The 15661-nt window shown below is 35.2% G+C and overlaps 1 protein-coding gene across 1 annotated transcript in view; it reads left to right on the top strand.

Annotated features, from left to right (window-relative positions):
• Positions 1–5224, top strand: part of LOC121327547 (interleukin-1 receptor accessory protein-like 1) — a 109747-nt gene extending 104523 nt beyond the window's left edge. Inside the window, exons 4-5 of the mRNA XM_041271620.1 lie at positions 977–1051; positions 5046–5224. Coding sequence (XP_041127554.1) covers positions 977–1051; positions 5046–5224 — 254 coding nt within the window. The remainder of the gene's footprint in view (positions 1–976; positions 1052–5045) is intronic.
• The last annotated feature ends 10437 nt before the right edge of the window (positions 5225–15661 follow it).

The raw sequence follows: 15661 nt of genomic DNA, 5'->3' as shown, positions 1-15661 counted from the left end.
TTTTTTGGTATGTATGAAAAAAAATCTTCTGCATAAAAAAAAAGTGTATCTGAACTGCCAACATGTATTAGAGACACATCACTATTACATACTGGTAGTGGAAATTAACCATATCCTGAGAGAGACCCAGGAGGGCAATTCTTTCAATTTTCATACTTTCAGAAGTAGTGATCCTCTTAACAGAACATGCCAAATATGAAACTTACTTGATACTGAAAATCCCCAACATACTTTCAAATATCTGAAACCACAGCACCTTCCAGCAGTTTTTAAATTAGTTTCAAGGCTTGTCTGACAAAAAGGGTTATATACCAAAAGTAATATGAGGTGGAAGGTTTGCTGTTCATTTTTTATTTTTTTTATGTTCTGTCTAAAAATGACCCTGAATCCTTACAGAATTACTGTTCTATGTGTTGCTGCCTTTCTGATTTCTCAATACCGGCGATACAGGTTTACTACTTTTAGATGGGCAGCATTAGGATCAGCTAATGTTTTAAGCAAGCATGCCAGTGACAGCTGTAAATACAATATGAAATAGTATAGCATGATGACCTACAACCACATTGTGTAAACATGTTTGATATACATAAAGACAGACATATACTACAGATTCTAATAATAACATGCTAAAGAATATCAAAACCAGGGTTCATCACAATTCGAGCGCTGCACTTATGTAAAAACATATAGGGACATACAGATTGACATTCTGAAAGGATGCCAACAGATTCTAATACTCTTATTTAAGATTAATCATAACTGGAAAGCAGTTCTCTAGATACCTGTAAACATGTAAGTGTGACACACAGGCAGGAATGCAAAGTGTGCTGAAGGAAAATTGATGTCTACAAAACTCTGAAGTGTAACATGCTTTTATGACCATGCAGACATTGGGACATGCTTACAGTGTTGACATAACATACTAAAAAAAACTAATCAACCATGTATCCTGACACACTGACTCTTGTCTTCACAGCACCCTTGACAGACAAGCCTCCCAAGGTCCTGTTTCCATCAGAAAACAGAATGAATGTTTTGGAGGTACAAATTGGTAAGTGCACTGCTTTAATTTATTCACATGCCATTATAACCACACACTTAGGTCTTATATTCGTATACTGGTTAATGTAGTCGATAATACAAGATTTGAATGGTCAAATCATGGTAATATTAAATAATAAGGAAGTGACAACTAATATTTAATATCTATTTTTCTTACCACTTATTATCACAAATCAGTGGACCTTATTTTCTCGTGCTGACGATTGTTTGGTTCTTTGGCTTATATGGTACTTTTATTTGGAATATGCTAACGTTTCAAAGATAACGCTTCAGAGGTAAACGTTTCTTTTGCTTTTTGGTACCAAATCACTTCCTGCTTTGTACTGTAGCTCATTTGTGATCTCGCAGCAATCGTGTTATGTGACCCACCATACAAGAAGGGAACAGATACCAGGAAGAAACAGAGTTGTATGCAATCTACAGTTGTACTTCAGAAATCTATCTTGAATAAAGTACAGTAATCCATCGTGTATCCGCCCATCACGTATCTGTCCTAACCGTTTACATGTTAGTTTATTATTGAACAGAGAAGATTTGTTCAGAGATTGTAGACCAAAGTTTTCGTGCATTGCTGGTAGTGTCACGTGAGCTGTTCAGTGTGTTGATATCTAAATAAATCCTGTTCAGCCTACATCTGATCTCCTGTCTGTCACTCAGCAGCGAACGCACGCACCCACATTGCAGACAGCTACTCGGTCACAAGTATTAATACCCTATATCTTTCTAAACAAGGTGTTTAGGGGAGCTCCCTAATAAAAGCTGAATCTCAAAAAAATAATTGTATGAATATAGTAATCGTTACAGTGGTGTATAATGGTATTTTAAACAGAATTCCTGTATCTGCCCATACTCTGGTCCCACCGAGGTCGGATATACCCGACGGATTACTGTATGTACAAAATCTACATTTTAAAGCCTTAATTAGCATTCCTTTAATAATGTATTGGCAATGCTTTTTCTTTATTATTAAGTACTTGAAGAATAAATGGATTTAGTTGTTATTAATGTTTTTTTTTTTTAATAAAGCAGTATTGTAATAAAGCAAAAAAAGACTTACAGCAGTAAAAATATACTGTAAATATGATGAGATTGAAGAAGTTTGAAGATTTATTGATGAAATCTATGCGCAATAGAACACAGTTCCATTTGTGTTGTGCCACTAATGCTTTTCAAAAGGTTCAACTGCTGTATAGCTCAACATAACCACTAAGAATAATAGCAATAGGACTAAAATAATTCAATTTGATTTGAAGCTTTTTACCCTTGAATGTATTTACATTGTAAACCACGGATAATTAAATTATCAGTGGGATTGGATAACCTTGGATGCTTCAAATATTTGTCCATTTACTTGTTTCTTGGCACACATTGTGCGCACATGCTGTATTCATGTTATGAATCGTAAATAGGAGAAGGGACGATTGTTACTAGGTGACCGATTGTTTGTTTGACCAACTGGATAATATACAAGATTGGCAGATTTTATTGAACGCTATCTTCAATCTTTCATGTTAGCTTTTGCTCCAGATGTGTACTCGGTATACTGATGGATCTGGTCAAGCATGAATGGTATCTTTCAATGGCAGAAGAATTTGTCTTTGTGGGTAGTCGATTCACTTCTTCTGATGTGATGCTTGACATCTCCAGCTCTAATGAGCCAGTGGCTGTGAAGCCCATATGGCAAGACTATGTTGATTTGACTAGATGAGCTACAGTAGTATGCATAATCAGTAGGCACATAATTATGTAGCTGCAAACCCTTTTTTAACCTTTTACATTAGAAAGCTGTTCTGTAAAACAACGTTATAGTCAGATTTGAAGTAGTAAACCCAGATTAGACCAGAATAAAATACTTATACAGTAATAGGGAAATTTTATATATATATATATATATATATATATATATATATATATATATATATATATATATATATATATATATATATATAAAATGTGCATGCATTATATAGTGGGTGTAATAATGTCAGGACACGGATGCATTTGTGACGAATTTATAACGAGTAAAGGGCTACTGTAATGGCATTATGGCGCAAATGGGAGCCACGACCCTACTGTGTTATAACCGATTCCGCACCATAAAGAAGCATGTTACAACGGGTGAGCACTGTATATATATATATATATATATAATGACACACACACACACACACAGGGTGATTAGAAAGAAAGTCACATCAGTGATATGGTGTGTTGATGTGGTAAACTTACTTTCTAATCACCCTGTATATACAACTTACGGTCCATTCTCAGTTTTAAAAAAGTATAGCTTCTGGCCTCTGTTTCAAAGTTCAGTAATGCTATGCTAGGGGACATCAAGATAATCAGAAATTATGGTCATAAACAAACATTTTTCCAAATGCATGTAAGTATCAGTGGAATAAAAAGGTCTTGTTGGTGACTAAGTGTGAGAGCTTAAGATCAAAATGTTTTATGAATGTATGTCAACAAATCAAAAACCAAAAGACTCCACTCTTCTGTCTGAAGTGATTTTTATATTTGTGGCATTATTAAACAGTTCACAGCCAAAGCAAAATTGTGAAATAATGAATTTGACATTGTTTAAATTACTCACACAAATAAACCAACTTGGGTTATTTATCTCAGACACAAACAGTGGTGCATAATTTGAGGCCATAATTAAAGTTAAATCCAGGGGGAGTGAATGCTTACGTTTCTGAATAATTCTGAAATGGAAAAACAGTGCTAATTGAGATTGTTTTTTAATGTTGTTGAAAAGTCATCGTCAATTTTTAATCATATTTATGCAGCACACAATTCAAGATCTCTTAAATGTACTTCTAACACTAGAAGACAGATTATGTAGTTTAATTTGTTAATTCTGTCAAGATCAATGACTACATATTGTTAAATGCATACAGTATGTTTCCATATAACAAGAAACATTAGAGTTTCACTAGAAATACAGACCTTAGGGGCATGGCTCTATTTGAAAGACAGGAAGACCCTCTTGGTATGCTTTGTGTGATGCATGGCATTAGCTTCAGCTCATTGAAAGGATGGATCTGATGGTCCCCAGTGTATGCTGTACATAGAGACACAGAGTTGCTATATGATCCACAAAGAATAAGTGTTGTAGGCATTGAGGCAACTTGAGAAACACTGGGTTGCCAGTTCACGTTGCCGGGGTGGAAAAATACTGGGACTGTTATTTTAATACAAGGAGAGAAAATGTGTAGGAGTGAGTTAAACAACCACGTTTAACAAAAAAGGACTTTCATAGTGTGTACTTCATTTCTTAATAAATTACTTGCAATGCTTTCCTAGTCACCAGAAAGAAAATTAATGAACAGCTGTGCCCACATGGTGGAATTTTCAAATCGGTCATTTCACCTGCAAATTACTTGACACACAAGTTGTCTGAGATGGCAGGGATTCATTTTAATTAGCATTTTTGATCTGTGCTTGCTAATTTGTTTGAGTTAAGTGAAAATCAGCAAAGTTTCATGAGGTTCAGTAGTGGACATGTTTATTGAGAGCTGCATGCTTGGCTGAAGATGGTGGTAAAAATATAGCTCTTGTTCCATTTGGCCTTGTATGGTCCATGAAGGCATTGAAATAAAATGTTAGGCATTGTAGAAAAGTAAGCAAGAGCAATGCAAAGTATAGCAAGGGGCTGGTGGTCTGATGTATATGTCAACTACTGTACAACTACTGTATTACATCTGAAAAAATAAAATAAAAATATATTAGCAAAATAGTAGTTCTGGGACTGTAGTTCATGGGACATGAGCAAGGGCTATGTGGAGGAAGAACGTCGGGAATTGAGAATAGGAGAGACGTGCTTTGTGACTTGGCTCGTGGAGAGCTGTCCTCGTGGAGGTGAGACAGAACCGATTGGCCTCAAAGGCTGGGAAGCACCCGTTACTTCCTCCAAGGGGAACCTACAGGAAAAATTGAAGAGAGTTAGAACAATTTTGGCCGGGGCCCCCTCTGGCTTGCAGAGAACCTTCTTGGAAGAGGACAAAACTGGCACGGCTGGGCCTCTAAGGTTGAGAGTGAGCTTCACGTGCTTCACATGAGGGAGATTGTTGCAGAGGTGGAGCGGCATTATGGAAGAGAAAGGGAGGGTGGAGGACATGAAAAACGCAAGACAGAGAATAAGGGCATGCCTTTTCTGTAGTAACTTGTGAGATTCTTGACTTTTATATGCCTTACAGATTTCAAAGATTTATTTAGTAGCATTGTATCTGCAGTATGTATTTGTTTTATGGTAAACAAAGGTTTCAAAGCTTTTCTTCTTGTTGAGGCAGCTTGCTGAAATATAATCATGTTCTCAGGGGAACAATGTGTTGCGTTTCATATATATATATATATATATATATATAATATATATATATATATGTTTTTAAAATAAATACATTCCTAGACATGAACATACAGAAGTATTTACTCACAACTTCCACTATTTTAAAATACTCAGCTTTATGGCTGAGATGTAAAAATGATTATTATCTGAAATAGGAAGAACCCTACCAAGGATGGCCACTGGCTGGAACCCTGTACAATATGTGAATCTGTGCCATCCTGATACTCTTTAAAGCTGCTGAACACAGCTAACTTTCATTTTACTGGAAATAAATGATACTGCTCCTTAACTTCTTCAAACAAATCAAAAGTACGTCTCATATCAACATCACTTTTCTCTTTGGCTAAGTCAGCGTTCTTTGGAAGGACAGTTTGAAGTTGTACTTTAATCACATTGTTTATTTAGAATACAGATTAATATGTACAGTTTGACCCTGTTTCTTTTAATAGAAGAATGTCTTCTCCTGCCCACTTTGTCCGTCATCCATTTTTTTCCCCCATCCTTTATATGCGTAATCAGAAAAAAAAAGAAATCAAAAAAAGGTCACAAGGTGAGTTTGTCAAGACAATGTAGTTTAAGGAGGCAGTGTGGTCCAGTGGTTAAAGTCCAGGGCTTGTAACCAGAAGGTCACCAGTTTATACGATTATACCAATACAGTATAATCGTAAATCTTGAAAAACTACTCGCTTCTAAATCTTTTGTAGTCATTTTTGTATTACTTTAGTATAAATACATGTTAATTTGGATTCATATGTTGTTTTTTTCTGACTTTATGTGAACGAAAAGACACACATTTGCCTGTTTTCCCACTGGAAATAGTGATATTTTGAAATATCGCTGTCCTGGTCACAAAAGCAAAGTTTGTGGGGAATAATAGCCATTTTCTATACTTTTGAGGCATAATCAATTAGGAAATAACACTTACTACCCAGGAACAAAAATTGTGTTACATAGTGTTATTATTATTATTATTATTATTATTATTATTATTATTATTATTATTATTATTATTATTATTATTATCATCAGATGTACCATACATAGGAGGTAGCTGTGCTACTGTTGCAAATTACAGTTGTTGCTAAATATGGTTTCTGCGGTTTTTTTTATATTATGTTGTGGTTTATATTGATTTCTGTGTGTTCATATAAAGACATTTCGGGATCTGTTTTACCCTTGTAATCAGCATTAGCAATATAATTCCTTTCTTCTTTTGAATATAATGTAGCTCTGTTTTATACTGCTACTTGGAATATGCATACATATTGTAACAAAGACAACACTATGGATGAAAATGTTCTTGCTACTTGCTGGTACTGTGCCTTATCCCTTCATTACTGACTCAATTTGTTTCATTCATTCAGTTTAGTGAATCAATTCAATAGATTTGTTTGTTTGATTCACTGATTCATTAATGTGAAATAAATACATCTTGCTAAATTACTTGGTCATAACAATTGATATTTAAGTTAAGACTGTTCACTTGATGGGCCGCAGACTATATATATATATATATATATATATATATATATATATATATATATATATATATATATATATATATATATATATATATATATATATATACACACACACACACACACAGTGGCTTGCAAATGTATTCAGACCCCGGACCAATTCTCTCATATTACCGAATTACAAATGGTACATTGAAATTTCGTTCTGTTTGATATTTTATTTTTAAACACTGAAATTCAGAATCATTTATTGTAAGGTGACATTGGTTTTATGTTGGGAAATATTTTTAAGAAAAATAAAAAACTGAACTATCTTGCTCAACCCCTGTGCTGTGGAAGCTCCCAGTTTGCACCAATGAAAGAAATTGCCCTAACGAGGACACAATTACCTTACCATTAGCCTCCACCTGTCAACCATTAAAGCTGCTGTCACATTTTCTGGATAAAAACCCCACTGTTGAAGGATCATTGGTAAGGCTGTGAATCTGAAGGAAAATAAAGACCAAAGAGCATTCTACAGAAGTTAGAGATAAAGTAATACAAATGCATAGATTAGGGAAAGGGTACAAAATAATATCCAAGTGTTTGGATATCCCAGTGAGCACAGTTGGATCAACAATCAGGAAGTGGAAGCTGCATCACACCACCAGGCACTGCCAAGAAAAGGCCGTCCCTCAAAACTCAGCACTCAAACAAGGAGACTTGTGAGAGAAGCCACAGAGTGGAGTAATGGTGCACCAGTCAACCATATCAAGAGCGCTGCATAACATTGGCCTGTATGGGAGGGTGGCAAGAAAGAAGCCATTACTCAAAAAGTACCATCTGAAAGCACGTCTGGAGTTTGCCAGAAAGCACAAGAGTGACCCAGCTGCAATGTGGGAAAAGGTTTTGTGGTCAGATAAGACCAAGATAGAGCTTTTTGGCCAAAACTCAAAGCGCTATGTGTGGGGCAAACCTAACACTGCCTATGCCTCAAGACACACCATCCCTACAGTGAAGTGTGGTGGTGGCAGCATCATGCTGTGGGGATGCTTCTCATCAGCATGGACTGGGCATCTTGTTACAATTGAAGGAAGAATGGATGGAGCAAAATACAGGAAAATACTGCAAAAGAATCTGCTTCAGTCTGCTAAAAAACTGAAGCTTGGGAGGAAATTCACCTTTCAGCAGGACAATGATCCCAAGCACAAGGCCAAAGCAACATTGGAGTGGCTCAAGAACAAAAAGGTGAATATCCTATAGTGGCCCAGTCAAAGTCCTGATCTCAACCCATTGAGAATCTGTGGCACTATTTGAAAATTGCGGTCCACAAGCGTCGTCCAACCAACCTGAACAATCTGGAGCAAATCTACCAAGAAGAATGGGCCAAAATCACTCCGACACTGTGTGCAAAGCTGGTACATACTTACCCCAAAAGACTTAAAGCTGTTATTGCAGCGAAAGGTGGCTCTACCAAATATTAATGTGTGGGGGTGAAATACTTATGCAAGCAAGATATTTCAGTTTTTTTTTTTTTCTTAAAAATATTTCCCAACATAAAACCAATGTCACCTTACAATAATTGATTTTGAGTTTAAGTGTTTTAAAATAAAATATCGAACAGAACGAAATTTCAATGTACCATTTGTAATTCAGTAATATGAGAGAATTGGTCAGGGGTCTGAATACTTTTGCAAGGCACTGTGTGTGTGTGTGTATATATATATATATATATATATATATATATATATATATATATATATATATATATATATATATATATATATATATACACACACACACACATATATACATAGTCATTTACGTGAAAATTTCTATAGAAATTGTTTGTAGGCCAATATACTCAATATACTACTTTACACAAAACACATTAACTAGAAGCAGCTTTCCTAGAACTGACAAAAAGCATCAATATCGCAAATGTAATATAATGGAGGAAATAGAGTATTTTACCTTCAATGGAAGTCTCAAACAGTAAAAAAAATGTTTTTAAAAAGATGTCAGAGTATAAGTCTCAATATTTAAGTTATATTCCAAAATATATAATGCTTTTAACAGCACTGAAAAAAAGATAGTGACAAGCTGTGAAAATGCTAAATAGTAAACAGTACCACTTTGAAATGCACCTTTTTTATGACTTCTGTCAGGACGCTTGATTTCATTTCTTGCACACTTGATAACAATGCTCATTACATGTTCTAATTCTGCAACTTTTCCACATAATGCCTGTTGATGCAGAATGCAGTGTAAGCAAATGGTTACTTCTGCATTTCTTTCTTAATTTTTTTCTTTCCATCGCTCTGCTAGCCAATCCACTCTTTTGCTTAGTCATATATGGTCTAATCCCACCACTTAGTTCCTTCCAAGGTAAGTTAAAAGAGTCCTTTCCTTTTGTTGAGACTCCATACCTTCTTTAATTTACAGTAAACTCAAAATACATTGCTTTCTGCAGCGTATCATAGTGATGTTGTATACTATAAACTATATACTATACATGTTAAAATGAAAAGGTAAGCAGTGCAGTTTCACTTTACGTTGCCTCTGCCTGACCCCTGCTGAGTGCTATGTCTGTTGATCGCTCATTTTCAGTCAATGTAAGCCACCTCCACCTTCACAGTAAGCTACTGACCAAAAGATACACCTGGACAGCAGGGGCTTTTAATATCACGATGGTCACGAGTAAGTCTCTGACATTATCATGCACATTAAATTAACGCTCACAATACATGTAGCGTGCATGATGTGGTATGTAAATTAGATAAATACTGTGCACGTAAATAAATGCGTTCTGTTAGTAAATGGGGCAGTAAATTTAGATTTATCGCGTATGTTAGGCTTACTACTTTACGTGTGTGCTAACTCCAAATTTAATGCCGTTTCGTAAACGAGGCCCATTATTTACAGGCAGGGATTTGCCCTGCCACAGTAAGTTAAGTACCAAAAATGTCTATCTACAATACATTTTGGGCCAGCTCTTAAGAAAAAAATATATAAATTCCCTGCAAATCTGAGAGGTTCTACTACTTGAGAAAAAGAGGCCTTTCTTTTTCTTTCTTTTTTTTTTTAGTAAAAATTAGAACAGGTGGTTAAATCTAAAATCCAAAATGTTCTTTTTTTTTTTTTTAAAATAAGGAAAATAAAATAAAGTTGAATGTACAAACAGACAAACAGTGTTTTTTAAGTGTTGTAATGCACTTTGTTTTATTTAGAAAGCAAAGTTAAATCATAATAAGATGAAAGGAAAATTTGGTGGAAGGTTAGATTCATCTATGGGTACTGAGCAATTGTTTCTTAATTAATAACACAATACCATATATTACAGCTATGCATTACCTTAGGGTAGGATTGTTCAGTAAATAAAGTTAACAGAATGTCTAGAGGCTTAGTTTGAATGAATGTGCTTAAATGAACAGTTTGTTCACTCAAGTTTTTGACATCTTTGCTAATGTGTGGTGTTTGTTGGGAGGGTTTTCTTCCATTTTTGGAAGTTTGATTAAATAGCACTAGTATCACAGGTCATGTAGTGTTTTAATGGTATCTACCCCCTAAATGGATTAATTATTTTCAGCACAAGGAAATGCAACTCAAGTTTCATACCTTCTTTCCAAAATGTGCTCTCAACCACCAGCAGTACCTAAAACACTATGTTATGGCTGAGCCAGACATGTAACTACAGAATGAGACATCAAGACCCACTAGAAACTGACATTTCCTGTATACACTTCCCATGGGCCTTGGGAAGTCATGAAGACAGTGTTCTTCATATACTGCCCTTTTTACTTTTATTAGTGTTTAGCAATCAGACAGATTTTAACATTGACACTAGTACATGAGATAATTAAAGGCAGGTGGTGTGCATACTGTTAACATTTCATGTACTGTAATCTCCAGTGCATGAGGTTTTTTTTTTAATTTATGTATTTATTTGTATTCTGTAAGCGACTTAATACTGACTACCCATGTGTTAACTGCATCTCTGTAGAGGGTTGGTAGAAGTGTTTGCACACATAGATAAGCATACATTTGAATTACGGGTCGGTTAGGCTTTTTTAAATTGCTCTACACATACTTACCTGTACTATTGTCCAGCAACAATTAAGAAAGAAGGTGTAGTGTCACGTATAATTATATCAAAATGATATATAAAACAAATTTTCTAATGGACACAAAAAGATGATATGTATTGCATGAGCGTTTATAGGAGCCTGCACCCTGCACTGTAGATGAGGTACTGCACACAATGGCAATACATCAGGCTGTAGCTGCTCGTACAGAACAGCCTGGCTCTTTTTTTGTGTTTAAAAACCTGACTGATATGCGCAGGGTACCAGGTTTCCACGCCGCCTGCCTGTGCATTGAGTTACATTCATTATACATGTGAGAGAGCATGACAACTGTGGAGATTCAAAAATAAGTCTAAGGACATTAATCATTTTGAAATCAGTGCAATAAAGATTTCTTGTGACCCAAAGTGAATCCCAGAATTTATTTGTGCCATGTCCTGCAGTCTATCACTATGGTGGTGTCTCAGAAAGAGAAACCAGGCATATGATAAGCAGAGCACTGCATTCTAGTGTTTAGTAGAGATGCACCAGTACAGTGTATTACATATTTTTGTTTTCTTAGCTTAATATCTTAGCATCTTGGGCATGTTACCAAATAAAAGGGAATGTGTGGCAAGGGTGACTAAAGGGAAACTTTAAAAAAGCTGTCAGTTTGTCAGTGTATTTGAGCTGTTTGTGTATACATCACCACTTCCGTGTTTCTTTGTTTCACTTTACTAATATTAGATAGGATGGGTAGCTTTTAATTATTAAAGTCAACCATAAAAGTCCATTATTCTTACATATACAATAGTCTTGGGTAGTCAATCTCTAGGTAGTAAGCTCTAATTTCAGAAACTAGCAGAATAAATAGAATAATTAATAAATATAATGGAGAATATACTAGGAGTACACTGTAGCTAAATATGTTTTACATGAAAGACAACAAAGTGCTGAAATGGAAATAATTAGATGGATTTCTACATAGTTAATATTGTCTGTTCCTTCATGAAATAATCATTTCAGCTTCTGAAGTACATGCAAGTCACACCTGTGGATGGAACTACAGCTATACATCAGTGCAATCCACTGCTGGTTGATCCGAGGTTCCGAGCCATGTGATTTATGGTCATTTTTGCCACTAGTCATACAGTTATATTATTATACAGTTAGAATTGGGAGCTACAAGGGGCGCTTTCCCTTGCCTAATGTGATTAAAGTCCATCTTGAAAGAACCATTATGCTGAAGAGGAGGTCTTGGTTTAAAATTGGGGAACTGAAGTCTGGTTGTTTTTAAAATCCCTCGAGAAAGGTAGCAAATTAATATATTTTAATACAGGAACTGGTATCCAGTGTGTCATGTGTATAGAAATATTACATTAGAACTGTAACTTTGACTTCTCTTTACATGATGGTTCTCAATACAAAAATATTATTGAAGTGATTTTGTAAGTCGAAAATGTAAAACATTTAAATAAACACTTTCTAAGCCACCTAAAGCCAATATTGTAAATCATTTCATCATATTCAGTTGTCAAAAATCATTTTAGGCAATATTAGATTGTTTAACTTGTTACTGGGGCAGGCCGTCCGTTTGCCTGTTACTTGGCAGCCGTTTTATGACTAACATTTGAGTCTAGGCTCAGTTGAAAGCCACTGGGGTTTGCTGCAGAATAAAGCTAAATGTTTAACTGCATGAATCTTTTCCATTAATCACATTGTTGACAGAGAGGGTCTGTACAGTGATGAATTGCTTTACATCTGAGAGAAACACAGTGCTAATACATCACAGGAAGCGTTTGCCGTATACAGAGACAATAGGAACTGCACAAACAGGAAACATCCCAGAGTTGCTTTGCACAGAAGGAAAGAACTAGTCAGTTGTTTTTTTTTTTCACCAAAAGCTTTTAATTCATTTGAAGAAAGTGTCCTGGCTAATATTTAAGTACTAACAAACCTTAAACATCAAACTGACCACCGAACAAATTATTCCAATGATTCGTAGGCCAGACAATACTTTAAATAGTAATACTGACCAGCTTTGTCATTAGTGTGTAATGGGCAGCCAGGATAACAATGTCTCAACATGACAAATCAGTACAGCTTTTAAATTGTTCTGAAGGGAAATCTTTAGCAAAGTAAGGTCACCAGAATGTTGGTAACTTGTCTTCCCCATTGGTATTGAATCTGCAACAGGGAGGTGCAGCTTCTGTACAGTACAGACATGCTATGTGCACAGTAATCAGTCATGTGAGAGACATCCCATTTAGACAGATCACAGGTATTTCTCATTTTCTTTTGTCCAGCTGTATACCTTATTCAGCAATGTGTATCTATTTATTTCAATCCATGTTAAATCTTGCAGCAAATAATTTGTTTACAAAAGCTGAACAACACACAGCTACCATATTGGCTGAATCAGACTCTTCCTAATTATACCCTGCCCTGCTATCAATTATCACCACCCAATTATCATCAGCTGACATTTCCTTGGCACAAGATCGTTAAAAATGATACACTTAGTAATCTAAGTGACAGTTTTTTTTGTTTGTTTTTTTTTTTTTATACAATAAAAGTACAGCGTAATATTTTAAATATGTAAATGTTAGTCCCTGATAATTGGAGATCCAGTAAAATGCTTAATCATCAGTAATACAGCCACAGCTGCATGCCTTGCACTAAAACACAACAACAAAATCAGCACAGGAAATTGCACTAGATTAATTCACGTGCATTTGTACCGAGACTCCAATTGAATTATTTATTAGCAATCGAGTCTCGGCACAACTGCATAAAAGCAGCATGTTTTCACACACTCAGGGTTGTGTGTTCGTGAGTGGAGAATGGGTGTGGAGAGGAGAGTTAAAATAAAATAAAGAAGCAATTGCTAAGTCGTGCTGGAGGGCGAGCATGGTATTTATTTGTTTAACGTTCGTCCAGTTGTTTTGTCTGTCAGTACGTTTTTGTTTGCCTATTTATTTTGGCTGCAAGTGCTGTGTCCTGTTTTGGTGTGCTGTTTTTTGTTTAAATCTTTATTTTGTTTATTAAATGCTGAGCGCAACCAAGCGCTCAGCTTCATCAAACTTTACGTCTCTGTCTGTCCTGTGTGTTACTGTTCCGGGTGCTTTATCGCACCTCTCAGTTATTTGCAATGCTTACCAATGTTATACCATGCTTTCACTATGCTTTAATACACTAAACTTTTATAAGGGACTGCTAAATTACTAAACCGTTTCAGCCTAAACTTTTACATTTAATTGTAATCAAAACTCCTTGGGCAAAACAGCACCCTTCACCTCTGACCTCATATGGCTGGCATATGAAGGTTTTATGACATTTCTTCTGTTTTAGTGTTTGGTACATGGGTGTGTCATTTGATTTTCTTAGTTAGGTTTAATTTTATACACAAGGAACACCATTTCCAGTTCATGGCTTTTTGGGATAACTATGTGTACGTTTTAACTTTAGGCACCCTTATCAAAAGAGTATAATTGCTTTATAATCTATACAGGTATGCTTTGGCCTTTTCACAGTCTGGTGAACATTTTATGCCAAAGAAAAAAAATAAACAGAAGCTAATTGTGGATTTTGTTTTAAATGTCACATTACCAGAAGCATATAGTGCAAGCCAGGTTTCAGATTAAAGCTGAAAATCAATATCATATTATTTCGCTCAATTAGACCATGATTATTCTCCTTGTGTCTCCTCTTTATCTTTCTTCAGCTTGCTCTGCAGAGAATAGGAGAGGATGAGCAAAACATTAATTTAAAATTCAGAGGCTGAATGCAATATTAATATGTCTTACTTTCAGTTATTACAGATGAAAGTGGATAAGAAAATGCATACAGTCACCAATGTCTAACTCGCTTGCACAGCAAGACATCAATACAAATTATGCCTACCACATCTAGACAGTTTTTTTACAGAAAATTATGGTTATTGGTTGAATTACCTGGTAGAAGTAATGAGAAAAAAAGAGTAGTTTAGAAATTGAGTTGATATTTTGGTAAAAAAAATAGTGCTTAGCAGTACAGTGCAATACATTTAGAATCCTTTGTGAGCCCAAAAAACAGACATACTTTTTATTGCTAATACTGCTAAAAATACAAATGCAGTATAATCAAGTTTATTTTATATTAATATTCAACAAACCCAATACTTACCAATCATTGTCAGTCTCGTAGGCAAAGAAGGAAGCACCACAAACTGAAATATTATTTAACCATTTTATTCCATTGATTGGCGTTTAGGTACCAAAAGCTGACTGCATGTCAGTGGTTCATTGCATTACACTATTGTTAATATATTTTTAAAATGTGAACTTTCGGTTTTATAAATGTGATGTACTATTAAAACATCAAAACACACCTCAAAATAATGCAAAATTTGGCATCATCGTACTTAATACATTTTAGAGGTTCAAATACTTCCAGATTTGCTAGAAAGTCTGCGCGCAGTGAAGTATAGAAATATTTTGGTTTTGAGGTGGCTGATGATAGAACAGTAAAACAATATAACAAGATCTTATTTTTCTCCATGGATATTGTGAAGCAAAGCACCACTAAGTTGTTGCTTTTCATATGTAAATATCTGTCAATGTCTCTGTATGTATATATGTTTGTTATTGGAATTGCGTTATTATATTTCTCTGTGTTTTGGAAGACATCGATATTATCGATATCGAAATATGTGCACAATATCAATATACCATTTTCACACCAATAGTTTT

This window comes from Polyodon spathula, chromosome 15 (genome assembly GCF_017654505.1).
Source record: "Polyodon spathula isolate WHYD16114869_AA chromosome 15, ASM1765450v1, whole genome shotgun sequence".
Taxonomy (NCBI): domain Eukaryota; kingdom Metazoa; phylum Chordata; class Actinopteri; order Acipenseriformes; family Polyodontidae; genus Polyodon; species Polyodon spathula.
Note: the sequence above shows the minus strand (reverse complement) of the source record. Positions and strands in the feature narration are given on the sequence as shown.